The sequence below is a fragment of the Hirundo rustica genome, chromosome 3 (genome assembly GCF_015227805.2).
Source record: "Hirundo rustica isolate bHirRus1 chromosome 3, bHirRus1.pri.v3, whole genome shotgun sequence".
NCBI classification, from domain to species: domain Eukaryota; kingdom Metazoa; phylum Chordata; class Aves; order Passeriformes; family Hirundinidae; genus Hirundo; species Hirundo rustica.
This window is the reverse complement of record NC_053452.1, coordinates 65,124,441-65,137,921: the sequence shown is the minus strand read 5'-3', so window position 1 is coordinate 65,137,921 and position 13,481 is coordinate 65,124,441. Positions and strand designations below refer to the sequence as shown.

At 35.9% G+C, this 13,481-nt stretch overlaps 1 protein-coding gene across 6 annotated transcripts in view; it reads right to left on the bottom strand.

The window, feature by feature from the left end:
• TBC1D32 (TBC1 domain family member 32) overlaps positions 1-13,077 on the bottom strand; it is a 74,251-nt gene extending 61,174 nt beyond the window's left edge. For 3 of the 6 annotated variants that reach the window (XM_040060309.1, XM_040060313.1, XM_040060316.1), the window contains exons 1-11: positions 12,336-13,007; positions 10,635-10,789; positions 7,199-7,360; positions 5,856-6,033; positions 5,154-5,225; positions 3,909-4,034; positions 2,957-3,035; positions 2,698-2,798; positions 2,550-2,611; positions 1,907-2,051; positions 1,139-1,198 (exon numbers count right to left, since the gene is read on the bottom strand). In XM_040060309.1, the coding sequence (XP_039916243.1) occupies positions 1,139-1,198; positions 1,907-2,051; positions 2,550-2,611; positions 2,698-2,798; positions 2,957-3,035; positions 3,909-4,034; positions 5,154-5,225; positions 5,856-6,033; positions 7,199-7,360; positions 10,635-10,789; positions 12,336-12,407 (1,212 nt within the window). In that variant the 5' untranslated portion in view covers positions 12,408-13,007. Of the gene's footprint in view, positions 1-1,138; positions 1,199-1,906; positions 2,052-2,549; positions 2,612-2,697; positions 2,799-2,956; positions 3,036-3,908; positions 4,035-5,153; positions 5,226-5,855; positions 6,034-7,198; positions 7,361-10,634; positions 10,790-11,187; positions 11,468-12,335; positions 13,008-13,031 lie in introns of those variants that run through there. The other 3 variants (XM_040060310.1, XM_040060311.2, XM_040060312.1) reach the window with 3 other exon arrangements.
• Between the last annotated feature and the right edge of the window lie 404 nt (positions 13,078-13,481).

Genomic DNA, 13,481 nt, shown 5'->3' with positions numbered 1-13,481 from the left:
TCACAAGTGTAAATATACAGACATACACAATAAAAAAAAATCCCAACCTCAATCTGATATTTACCCTGTATTTTCTATTGTAAACTCTTTGTTGCATAGTTCATGCTTAATTCTGTGCCCTGTTCTATGCACACAGATAGAAAAGATAAAGGTCTCTTATAGTTGTCTGTGTCATTTTCTCCATTTTAAGGCTTTATCAGTCCCATATATTTTACATTTGCTTTCATTTGTACAACAAGATTTTATAAAACATAGCCAAGTCATGTTAATATGAATGGATCTCACATCTACAGTGGTCTTATTAAAAATAGTGAAAATGACACCCTAGTAAAGAGATCTGCCCATATAAAATATATGATGGGATTAACAGCTATATTACTAAATATATTTTCCCAGTTTGATTTATCTTGCTGACTTTGAACCCGTAATGCTTCAGAGAATACAATGGCAGGTTTTTTAGCCTCTTTTCCTCAAAAATGCAAATTTAGCACGGTATATTTATGGTATTTATCATGCACCATTTGTCACTTTTATGCTTTTTTGGAAACAATACTAAATATGAAAAAAGCATAACAAATTAATAAATTATAATCCTAAATTAACACCTGCAATAAAATAACCAAATTCCCGTTACTCAGAGCTGGCCATATACGCTTCTTTGCATTTATCAATGATCCATTTAAGCAAAGAAAGATAGAAAAAAAAATTTAAAATCCAGAAGGCTTATCAAGCTGAAGAGCATGGAACGGCTCCAACAAAGAGGAAAAAAATTGTCCAAACCACCATGTGCTAAAATGACTAAGTTGCAAGTAAACTTATCTCAGTAATTCATAGAATTGTTGAATGGCCTGGGCTGAAAGGGATCTTACAGATCATCTAGTTCCAAACAATGCCATGGGCAGGGACACCTTGCACCCCCATCCAACCTGCCCTTCCAGGGAAGGGGCATCCACAACTTCTCTGGGCAATCTTTTCCAATGTCTCACCACCCTCACAGGAAAAGAAGTTTCTCCTAATATCTAATGTAAATCTACCCTCTTTCAGTTTCAAGTCATTACTCTGTGTTCTATCAATAAATTTTATTTACAGACTATTATTGAATATATCATCAATAAAGCACCTTAATAGAAGTACTTACCAAGGATTTATATTTCTTTTCCAGAAGCCTAAATACCACTCTTCTGCTGTAATATGCATGCTTGAATGACAAAGAAGATGTAATGTCAACTGCAAAGAAATGCTCTGGTTTTTAACTAAAAAGCAGAAAATATCTCTGACTCTATTCTAGTAGGGATCCCATATACAGTACATGTTCAATGTACTGAACTCCAGCTCGAGTAAGCCAGTATTATATTCAACTGAGACTTTTGTTTGCAGTACATTTGTGATTAAAAAAACTACATCATTAGAAAAAAAGTGTAGTAGAACATGTAGTTAAAATGTAAAACCAGTAAGTACACTGAAATGCTAAACCACCCATTTTGAAGTTGCCAAGTAAATTCTAAATTTTAAGTTTATATATGGTAGGCTGGAAAAAGCTCTAGTGTCCACTGAAGTTAGCAAGTTGTGTGTAGTGTGTAATATATATAACTGTTCTTTCATGCTCATCACTTCTTCCAAAAAAATACTTGCATTTTTTGATGGCTGTCAGTCAATTCTGCTAAAGGGGGTGAATATATAAAGCACAGAAAATACTCAGAAATTTCATGAAAACACATAATTGAACAGAAACTGAGGTGGAGAGTAATACTGAAAATCATAAAAGTCAAAAAAACCCCTGCACTTTCTTAATTACAGTATAGGTTGTTATAGGACACAATAGGTATGTGATGTCAGAACTGTAACTTTTCAAAATTAATGTCTGACATGAACAAGTGATGCGTTGGGTTGTGGGTTATTTGCTTACCGTCCACTTCTTAAACCACACTGCTTTGATATCTAGCAGAGCCATGAAGTGCATTGGACTCAACAAATCTGGAGAGGCAGGATGACTAGTCTTATGTTTTAATGACAAAAGTGACAAGGTACTCTCCACTACTTCTTCCATGTACCTTATGACACAAACGGGAAAAAAATGGACAAACAACAACAAAAAAAATCACTGAAGTCCTTCTACCAGTAATACCCAAGAACAAACCTCATAAAACCTTGCTCAGATAAATCATAAATACCAACACCACTATCTTTAATTTGATCTTGTATGGGCATTAATTCTTTGTAATACTATGAATAAAACTAATATGCATCTATATTCTCCTAAGTTACTGCATTTTAAGTGCTAAATATTACACTTTCTACACTTGCATCCAAATTATTTTTTGTTCAGAAGCATTTAAATGCTCCAAAAGCTAAGTAAGCAGCTTAATATGACTACTCCTATGCAACTTCTCCATTTTACTTTTCCCACCCTCTACTTTTATTTCCCCTGTTGTTACTGACCAGCCACTATGTATCCTATAATCAAGCCTTTGCTAAAATTACATACATCTTATTTTATGTCAGTAACTATTAAGTTAAGAAACAGTTACAGGTTTTTGAAGGTGACATACTTTTCTGGATGTCGAATCCAGGAAGAGGGTGCTTCCTTTTGGTACTCATTTAAAAGGCGAACCTGAAAACATCATTATTAAAATTAAAAAATAATTAATGCATAATGTTTCGGTACTGATAGAAAAGGTATAGAAAATTCATTTATACCTTTTTAAGTAAACGATTTACATCTGAGTTAGATACATCCAGACCAGATGAAATATGAAGAGAATATTCTCCAGAAAGAAAGTACAACTCCAAGTGCCTTGCTAAAAAAAATAAAAAGAGAAACCCAACAACAAAAAAACACTTCACCTTCATGACAACAATGACAAAACATACTGTCTTATACAGTCGTCATTATTAAATTTAACTGTTCAAGAAGTACATGACCCAGGAAGTTTGAAATGTAACTAAATGCACATACCTAAACTTGTATAGACTTCTTTTGTCATATTAAATGGAGAAGAAGAAAAGGTTTTTGCATAGAACCTAAGAATTTTCTCCTAAGGGTGAAAAAAACAAGCAATGTATTAAAGTGTCGTTAACTGTGTATTATAATTGCAATATAATCAATATATAATTATTTTTAACATTACATATTATTCATCTAGACAACTGTGCAGATGTTAAGCATATTTTTATAAAAATATATTTTCTGATCACAGAAATCTCCAATTCAAAGGAAATTTTATTGAAATACTTGAACTACAGCACCAATGCAAAGCCTCACTGAGTTTATAAAGTAGCCAAGGAACATTACTTTTTCAATTAAAATCAGTGACTTGTAATTATCACTGTTTTAAAAGAAATTGTAGAACTCAGGTGAAAGAGAAATATGTGACAGCAGCTGGGGCAACATTCCTATTTATTTGGTAATGACTTTAAAGTTTAAAGAAGCAAAGAAGTTTAATTGAGATAATAAATAATCTAAAAGCCATTTAAGCAGCTGTCATTTCTTTTCCTCATCACTGCCTGTGTAATATTACTATGTATCATTTTCTCATCACCATGGAGCATAAACCTGACTTGGGCAGGAAATATTAACATGACCTATTTTACAGAGCAGTTTTGTCCATTTTTTTTTCATGCATTTTTGCTAAAAGAAATTCAGACATCTTAACTGCCATTAAAAGAAGTGCAAATGAGTACTTTGGTGTCTAAAAATCCTATTGAAAGCCTGTTGCAGTCCTTTAAGCCAAAATTTACTGGAATCCTGTATTTCTGTTACTTCAATAAATAATTTATGTGATTCACAGACAAATAAAAAAATGTCTTGAAGCCTGCTGGACTACTTATAACATGGAACTTCTTTCACCTTTTTGGTAGTCCTCTCCTTGGGTACAAATCTGATAATTAGATACATAACATTCCCTTACACTGTATGTTGCATCAGGGTCTGCCAGAGAGATGGTCAGATGTTTACGCAGACTTGGCCAGCTCTCAGAGCTCAGGATATCAGATGCAGGGGCCAAGCACAGCGTCTGCAAAGCTTCTTGGCGAACCTGGAGCAGTCAAAAAGATAAACATCAAAAATCCATTCACAGCAACAGGAAGGAACAGAACCTGGCTGTAGAACAGATAAGGAATAACAAATGCTTATCTTCTGTTATATTTTTTATGGCTACTTAGACAAAACACTACATCACTGAGTGGGGAAAATGCATGTATTTGAAGAAGTAATAAAACCATTTTAAATGGGTTTTCAATACTGGATGCAAGGTTTATGTTCTATTTTCTGCCTGTATTCAAATATTTTTCTGTTGGGGAATATAGCTCTCTAAAGCTCTGAGCTAGGAGAAGTAGACAGTTATTAGACATGGTGTTATACTACTAAATTTTCATCAACATTCTAAATTATTTCAAGTATTTTTTTTTTTTCAATTCATAGACAACTGTTATCTCTAGCAATTTATTTAATCTTACTGAAAGAAACTGTAGGACAATTTAATAACATTTAATAGCATCAGACTTTTTACCTGTTTTTCTAAAAAAACTCCATTGCAATATTTGTACCAGCTACCTACCTTGCCTTTTTCAACTGCCAGACAAGCCCCAACAAGTCTTATCAAGGCAGCACACTCAACTGGTATTTCTCCAGGTTTCAAAAATACCAGCAGCTGCTGCGGATTGTTGGTTAGAGACACAAATTAGTACTGCCACTGACATGATGGCAAACCAAACTCGGATTTATATTTTCCATTTGGCAGCAGGTTGCTGGCAAATCAGCAGGCATCTATCTCTTACAACAAGGGTTACTCAAAGGGCCACACAGAAGTTACCAAGAAGGGCAAGGGACATGTGTACAGGATAAATAATGTTCAGTAACTTTATTTATTATAGAAAAAGTTTGGGTTTTTTAAACTAAAAATGCCAATCTATAGCACACAGATCTCTAAAAAAAAATAGACACTTGGTGCAATACTAGTTTTTGAACCAGATGGTTGCAAACAATGAAATATTGCAGTGCAGAGTAGTTTCTGCACTAAAGGTAAGATAGATGAACCAACAAAGACAAGCTTCCCCTTAGGTACATAGGAACTCTTATGTATATACAGGCTGCTCTCCAATATGCCAATAAAAATTCATTTGTATTAATGTTTCATTTCTGCTTTTAAACTTACTTCCTTTGGCTGACTAGGGTCAAGCCTTTCTGCAAGCAGCTGCAATTGTTCTTGACTCATGAATGCATAACTCTGTAATACACATTATAAAATGATCATTAGTATATTTTATTAAACTGAACAGCAGAAGATTAAAATCATCAGTCTTTCTGATACCTAATTTACTTTTAATAATTAGGACTTCAACATTTATATTGGTTTTATTATAAAGTCAACATTCCAAATGTCTTCTGCTGTTTGCCCAAAGTTAAACTTAAGATAATGAAATTACTATGACATATTTTGTTTGCTTTACTTCAAAGTTTTCTATATCTTAAAAAAAAAATCCCTCTATAATAATTTATTCAGCAAGAAATGTAGCATAGTACAGCAGTCTGGAAATGAACTGCATGTTATTTGGCTCCTAGAGTAAAATCACAGAAGTTAGATGATGTACTGATTTTATCTTTATCTTTCTATACCATGCCTGGATAGGTACTTTGCAGCATATGGGTATCATATTGATCTCATCTAGCATATGATGCCTAAAGTAGTTAGTATAAGCTTAGTACTTAAAGCTGAAAGAAAAGCAAATAATTTGAGTTTAAGATACAACAAAGACGGGAATAATTAATCTTTCTCTAGGGCCACTCTATTGCCAGAAACTTAACGATTTTGCAGTACCATGCTTATTTCATAACATAGAGAGAAAATCCATTGTACTTGGTTGAAGGAGGAGTCGCTGTCAGAACAGTTGTCTGTGTAATAGCCACCCTGACGTTCTTTCTTTGCTTTACTAGCCAGCTCCTTATCATGCATCCGATCTTCTTCAAACTTGTTAATCAAAGATTCTACCACAACCATCATGACAGTCTTCAAGGCATGCATCATTTCTCTGTATCTTCAAAGTAAAGATGATTTTAATATATATGAACATAAAATCACTTTATAAAAAAGAGAAAAAGAAATTGCTACATCATGACTAACTGAATATGACATAATGCTAATTGGACATGAATTCACTGAATTTACAGAAATTAATGAATACCAAATCTAAATCCAGACTGAGCAAGGAAACATATATGTACTTTACATGTTTCATGTTAATGATATTTTTAAATGACAATAAAACTCCATTTTTTTCCCCTCCCAGAACCATTCAATGAATTACGACTATAATAATTCTATTTTGGGATGTTCCTAAGAAAGAACAGCATGAGTCCACCAAAAAGGAGGATCTGTTCCTGAGGAAACAGGCCAGTTCTCATCCTTGTTACAGATTGTTTCTTGTAGTTCAACATCAAATTTTTCTTTAGTGATTAACCTTGAGCAGAACCAGTAGAAGTGAACGTATCATCCTGATTCAAGATCTTGAGTACAGATCATGCACACAAAATAATTTTCTTTCAACAAAACCAGGGTTTTTCTGATTTCCATGAATAAAAAAATAATATCCACAGGGAAGTAATTCAAAATAAAAAAATGCTTCAGAAAAGCATCTTATTGCAAAATGTTGATGTTTTATTTCAAATTATTTTTAATACTACAATTACTTATTTTACAATCATCAAAGACACAAATTATTATATTCTGCTTTAATATCCTCCTAAATTTCAAATTAAAAATATAAGATACATATTTAGTTCATTGTAGTTTCTTCTATCAATTTTAATAAGCACAAAACCCTAAGGTCCTGATCCTTGAAACAAAATTATACAAACAGCATAATCTGAAAAATGGTCATCCTTACATCTATTTTTCTGTTTTCTCATTTTGCAACATGCAAAAATGACCACTGATGCTAAAATCCTAAATACTTCAAAAATGCCACGTATTTGCTACCTATCTCTTTTGTGCAATTGTTCTCAACCTTAATTCCAGGTTGAGACAAAGCATGACAAATTGTAATTTAGGGTGGCAATATCTGAATTTCTTAGCATTGACTTTGGTTATAGGTTCAGAATTGTTATTGGTTCAGATCTTATTTTTTCAAAACACATTATGGAAAAGTGAAAGGAAGACTAAGACAAAGAAGAGAGACATGTGAATTACAGGTATATACTCACTCTTTCGATTCACGGGTCTTCTTAGTAAGATGTTGGACAAGTGTGTCATAGCCAGATATTTCACCCTGATTTTGAGCAGAGGTACATTTTTCAGTTTCTTCTTCAATCACAGGTCCCACAGTATTTTTTATGTATTGTCTAAGGTATTTCACAAACTCATAGCTGCAAGAAATATGCAAAATTAAAATGCAATACCTCCTTGAATTCACCATGAAACACTTTCAACATTTTATCAGAAACCACTATCTTCTCTCTGAGCAGATCTGTTACCCTGGGGTAAGAGTTTATGACTTGCATGGAAATAAACTTCAGGAGTGTAAAATAACACATAACAGTTTGATTTTCTTCAATATGGTCATTATCAGCATATTGTAGGAAGAAACAATACCAAATAGAAGAAACAAAACCAACAGCTAGTTTGCCAAATAGCACAATTTCACTTTGCACTTCTTCTAAGAGTAAAAATCCACTCAGACAAAAGGTTAAGGTTTTGTAGACAAAAAACAAAGAGTTTCAAGAAATTTCAAATTCCAAAAGAAACACTCCTTGTAGCACTCTGAACATGTATTAGAGTATAAACTGTCTGGTAATATTATTTATCTATTACACATACAAAATTAGAAGGTACACAGAAAACAGAGTTTATAAATTAGAGGATACACGAACACCTATGGCCTATGAAATTCTATGTCATGACAATACACAGATCTCAGTCAAACAGACAAAACAACTGTGATTAGGCAAACATCAAATTCAAGGATTCCCCACTTTGCAGTCTTATGGTCAGGTACCCACAGACACTTGTTAAAAGAACAGAATAATCAGAGGGAGATCTCAAACTAAGGACTCTCTCTGAGCCCTCTAACTTAATATTAGCTATAGAAATTGCTACAGAACACTGTTCAGAATAGATCAACTTTTATTTTTGGCTAGTTTTGTGATTTGTATAAAGGGCAAGGTAAACAGAAACAAACAAAAAAATAATCATATAATAACAGTAGATGTATAATTTTATTTTCCTTGTGTCAAAAGTAGATGTGCAACTACTTCATGTAAACCTGGATTTGAAAAAAAAAAAAAAAAAAGCACATAAAATTGTATCATGATAGATACTTCCTCACTGGACTGCCTACCTCAGGTTCCATCAGGGATGTCAGTAGTTTTCTTTTCCCCTACCTCTCCATTCTCGTTCTCAGTGAAAGTAACAGAAATACATCTCAAGAAAGATGCAAAATGTGTTTATTTCTGTTTTTATTTGTGGAATTGTACACAACTCTCCACTGCATGAAAGCTGTCATGAAACTGCCTCCCCTTTGTTTTACAAGGACACTTCCACGGTATGTTTTTGCAGTGACTCCTTCACTGAAATATACAGTAGCCCCATCACTATTCACATCACTTCTTCTATGTCTGAGGTTCTAGTCTTCATCTTCTGCATTATTCTTCCATATCAGACATGTTTTGTAACAATTACGTGTTTCAGCAATGACAGTACTACTTCACAAGCAGAATCAATTCAGACTGATCTGGTAGGATTTACAAAGGAATCACACTTGGGGTGGTGTTAAAAATACCTCTAATGTAACAGAAAACATACTACTTATGTAGTTTAAAATCCTGATGTCTACTACTGCACAGAAGTTTTGTACTTGATTCAATTTTCCTTTTTATTAGCTTTCTGAGGATCCTGCATTTCTGTCTTTTCTACAATGAAGTGGGAACAAATGGTAAAGTAAGGCCTCAAAATCTCGTAAAATCATTGTGTCAAAATAAGCATGAGGCAGAAACAGTACTGCTCAAAATGCTGAGCTGAACTAGAGCACTGGACAGTCCAAAAGCACACACTATTAACAGAGCTTGCAATCTGGATGGATAGGTTAAGGAGAAACTTTCTTACTGGCCTCACTTATAAATGACCATATGACCTCTCAGACTTTCCACGCAAACCAGTGGGTACTGCTGTGGGTCACAAACGAGACAAGAATACCTCCAGAAATATTGCAGCTCCAGATAGTAATCCTCATGTTCTGAATTTAAAGATTACTTGATTTTTCATTAAATGTGTATTAAAACTGTTCCCATTAAAGGAAGTATCTTTAGGTTCACCAATTTTCTAACATACAGGGAAAAGTAATGGATGTCAAGGTTTCACTGCTGTAAAAGGAAAAGCTGTATAGGAAGTGCTTCAACTACTTACAGACTTTACTCCCTCACCCTGGGTATTCTTTTAGGTTCTCAGAAAAAAAAGACATAAATTATTTCAATTTTTTGTTTATTTGAGCTTTATTGTACAGATAGTCTCTAAATAATGTTTTTCTTTCAGAATTATGTCTTACAACTTTGATGTGTTTACAGCCAAATTCTTTTACTCTCATGCTTGTCACCCAGCAACCTACTACTCAAAATTCACAAGAGTACAAGCAGCAGTGTAATCCAACACAATTTGTAACAAAAACTAAAACTGAGCTAAAATACCTTTTAAAGAACCTTCAGAACATATGCAAGTGTCAAGATTTTAAAATTACAGTGAAAGTTTAGATAAACACTAGTTCTATTTCACTTATTTACTTTTACCCAGCTCCTACCACTAAAAAAGGAATGCTAATACCTAGGTAAGTTAAGAGAATGTAAATAGTGCCACTTCTGAAAAAAACTGATAGGAAAGCAGCTTTCTCAGAAGTCAGGTCACAGAGCTCTGTTTCTTATTAAAATGTCTTCAGGTCATTTCAGCCTGATATTGTCTTGGTGTGTCATAAAATGTGTACTAAAAAATCTCCCATGTAGTAGAAAAATAATCAAGTTATAACATCATGGAAAGGAAAGAGGAGTGTGGGATCTGGAAATCTAGACTGCATGTAAGTCAGGTCACACTGATTTAACAGAACTGTGATGGGTATATATTTCTGTTTTACTTAAAACATAATTTAAAAGAGTGATTGGAATAGATAGACAAGATAGTTGTATTCAGTAATATAGGCCAGAGAGAACAACCAAACATGGAAGCCAAATGGCCCTCTGAGAAAGTCCTCTATCAAACTGTCTATCTATGTTGTCTAGCAGGTGTCAAATATACTGAGAGTCTTCAGTGACTATTTCTTCTAGCGCCTTTTCATGTGTGCATTTAGTATAATACATGTGCACACGCATCAGAGTTCTCTAAATTCCTCTCTCACAAACAGCTCATGAATTACTACTTCAGTAAAAATATATTAGCAAGAGCGGATGGGAAAAAACGCAAACCATGAAAATGGCAACATTAATTTTATTCTTTAAATTAGCATAATCTGAGAATTGATTAGTGACAGAAATATCTATATCTCTATAAATACACATACATTTACAAAGCAATGTAAAGTGTAGACATTTTCCAGGAGTAATACAGTTTAACACATGCCAACTTCTTCAAAAGACTAAAAATAGCAAAAAATATTTTTACTTGTGAAAATTCTCATCCGTTTCCTCCAAATGCAAGAGAATTTCTTCTGCACATTCTACTGATGGGGCTCCAGTGATTTTTTCCTTCACACTCTGCAGCAACTGTCTAAGCATAGACTGTAAAAGAGCTTCATCTTCACTTGTAAAGTGAGACATCTGCAGAAAACAAATAGAAGAATAAGAAACTCTAATAGTTTTGTTTTTCCTCAAGATGCTAAGAAAAGCACAAATCCCTTAAACTGCCTCTTTTTTACTGTTATCAACAGGATTTTCTATCAAAAGACACAGTCACAGACAGGAAATATTTGATAGAGCTTATCTTCAGACAAACTGAAAAAAAACCAACCAAATCAGTTTCACTAAAACTCCCGATATTGTAGCATAATATTCTTGAAGGAGATATTACATTAAGAAAAGCTTGAATATTCCTGTTTGTACTTGCTCATCATAGAGGCACAGGACCACATGGTAAGCTAAAAACATAAAAAGGAGAGAAGGTTTTACAGATGTAATGACTGTACCTTGATAAGAAAACTTTCTAAACAGCCTCTCACCTGCTTCTCATTCATGATTACTACCCAGTTCTGACTTTGGAATTCCTCTACTCAGAGCTATTGCTGTGTCCATGACTGAAAGTGCAGTCAGCTTTTGCAAAGGCCAGGTGGAATTATCAGAATAGTTTAATTGCGCTGTGCTAATCAACAGCAGTGACCTAACAGAGTCCTGTCAAATTAAAAGGAAGCTGCTGGGAAAAACTGGGAGGAGAAGAAGCACTGAGAAACTGGAAACATCTATCAAGTCCAGAAGACAGACTATCAGTTAAATTTTCAAGAGCTGCAAAAAAAAATACACAAGCTGATTTTTGATCTTGATTATCAACAGCTTAAAAATCTTTATATACCATGGAATACTTTCAAACCTCAGTGGCAGTTTTATATATTATATATAAACTATAGGCTAGAAATATATATCTACTGAATATATTAAATATATTTAATATAAAACCCACATATTTCTAGACTATTTATGGAAGAATTACTTAGAGATATTTGACATTTTTGAATTAAAAATTAAAGACTCTAAGTACCTGTGAATAAACAATACACACACTAGAAAGAGACAATATAGTAAATTACTGTTTAAGTATCAAATATTATCAACCAGGAGAAAAAAAAAAAAAAAAGACAAGGAAAAAAAAAGCCATTTAGCTACAGCTGTAAGAGTTATCCAGCTGAGTTATCAGTTATCTAGCTGAAAGAGTCATCTTTTATGAAAGGTAACAGTTCAAGGTAGCACTTTTCTGTGGTAAGTAGCAGAGTTGCTGAGCATTTTACTTTGATCTATCATTAGTCAATATTAACTCAATCATCTCACCAGAAATTTCATTAAACTAAACTCGGAGCAAACAAAGAAAACACCTCAAATCCCTTGCAATAATCTTAACTCACTGATTTGCAGCCCTCTTTTTCTTACAGAATCTCAAGACACTTAATCAAAGTTAATGCACTTTTAGGTCTATATAATCATCAGAGAAAATAACCCCTGGGGAAAGAACAAACAACAAAAACAACAACAACCCTCACTAAGTTCATATAACTAGCATTTTTAGAAGTGCAAGGTATCTAGATACTGGCTGGTAGTCAGTGCAAAGCCCTGCTCAGGTTATTCATAGAGAGAAATCATGAGGATATTGCAGCTTTACCTCCAGTTTGCCTTGAAAGGTCTTAACCTGACTTATGTAATCACTAACAAAGATAGCTATCTTGCATTTCATTCGTAAAGGTTTGTGGCTTGTTGTGCTTGTGGTTTTGATGGTTGTTGCTCTGGGGGTTATTTCCCAGCAGGCAAACCCCCCATTCAGTTTCCAGGCAACATTTAAATGGTCGTTTTCTTCCTGAATTAAAACTTTACCCAAAGCCCAGTTTGGGGAGTCTTATAAAGGTCCCGGCACTATCCCAAATGCAAATCCTGCCCCACAACTCAGGCAACGGTTCAGAAGCGGCCTGTTGCCAGCATTCATCCTTACACAAGCCTTCGCCGGGGCAGGGAGGAAATTTTAGCGACAGGACAGCAGCTCCCAGAACGCGAGCGGTGCGAGAATCCCTGCCTCTTCTGGAGCTCTACCGCCCGTCCTCGGCTGAGCCCCGGGGCTGGGCAGCAACCAGGATTCCTGGGACAAGCCACACACACGGTCCCTTCCCAAGCGTCGCTACGCCTGCCCAGGTGTTTCCCTCAGCTACCGCTAACAGCGCGGGCGAGCTCTGCCCAGGCACCTCGGACGAGCTCTGCCCACGCACCCGCTCAGCTCCACCACGCTCCCCCCGCGCCGGGAGCTCGGCATTCCCAGGACGGCTCCCTGCCCGCGCCCCGCGCCGCCGCCCGGCCCGCCGGGATTCACCTTGCGCGGCCGCGGCCCTTGGCAACCGCGGCGCCGCCGCCGAGTCTCGCCGGGCTCTGGAAACATCGCGAGAGGCCGCGTGGGCCGCCCGCGCCCCGCCCGCGCGGGGTGGCGCTGCCGCGGGGCCGTGAGGGCGCCGGGAGAGGCGCTGGGCCGCAGCGGGGACGGCGGGGCTCTTCGCCGGTACGGGCAGCGCCGGCAGAGCTCGGGAAAGCTCAGCGCTCCCCGGCTTCAGGCGCCTCTCCCTTCAGCCCCGGGTGGTGGCCCTCAGGTTTCCCTCCGAAATGGAAGGAGCAGGGTCGTGCCGTTATTCGCAATTTACATCAGCAGGGGAGCAGGTTGTCTCAGTAAATAAAATCATGAAACCGAGGAATTTTTCGCTCCTCTTTAACTCTCCATTCCCTCCTGCGATGGAGGAAATGTTACAAAAATATCAAATAATATTTTTTC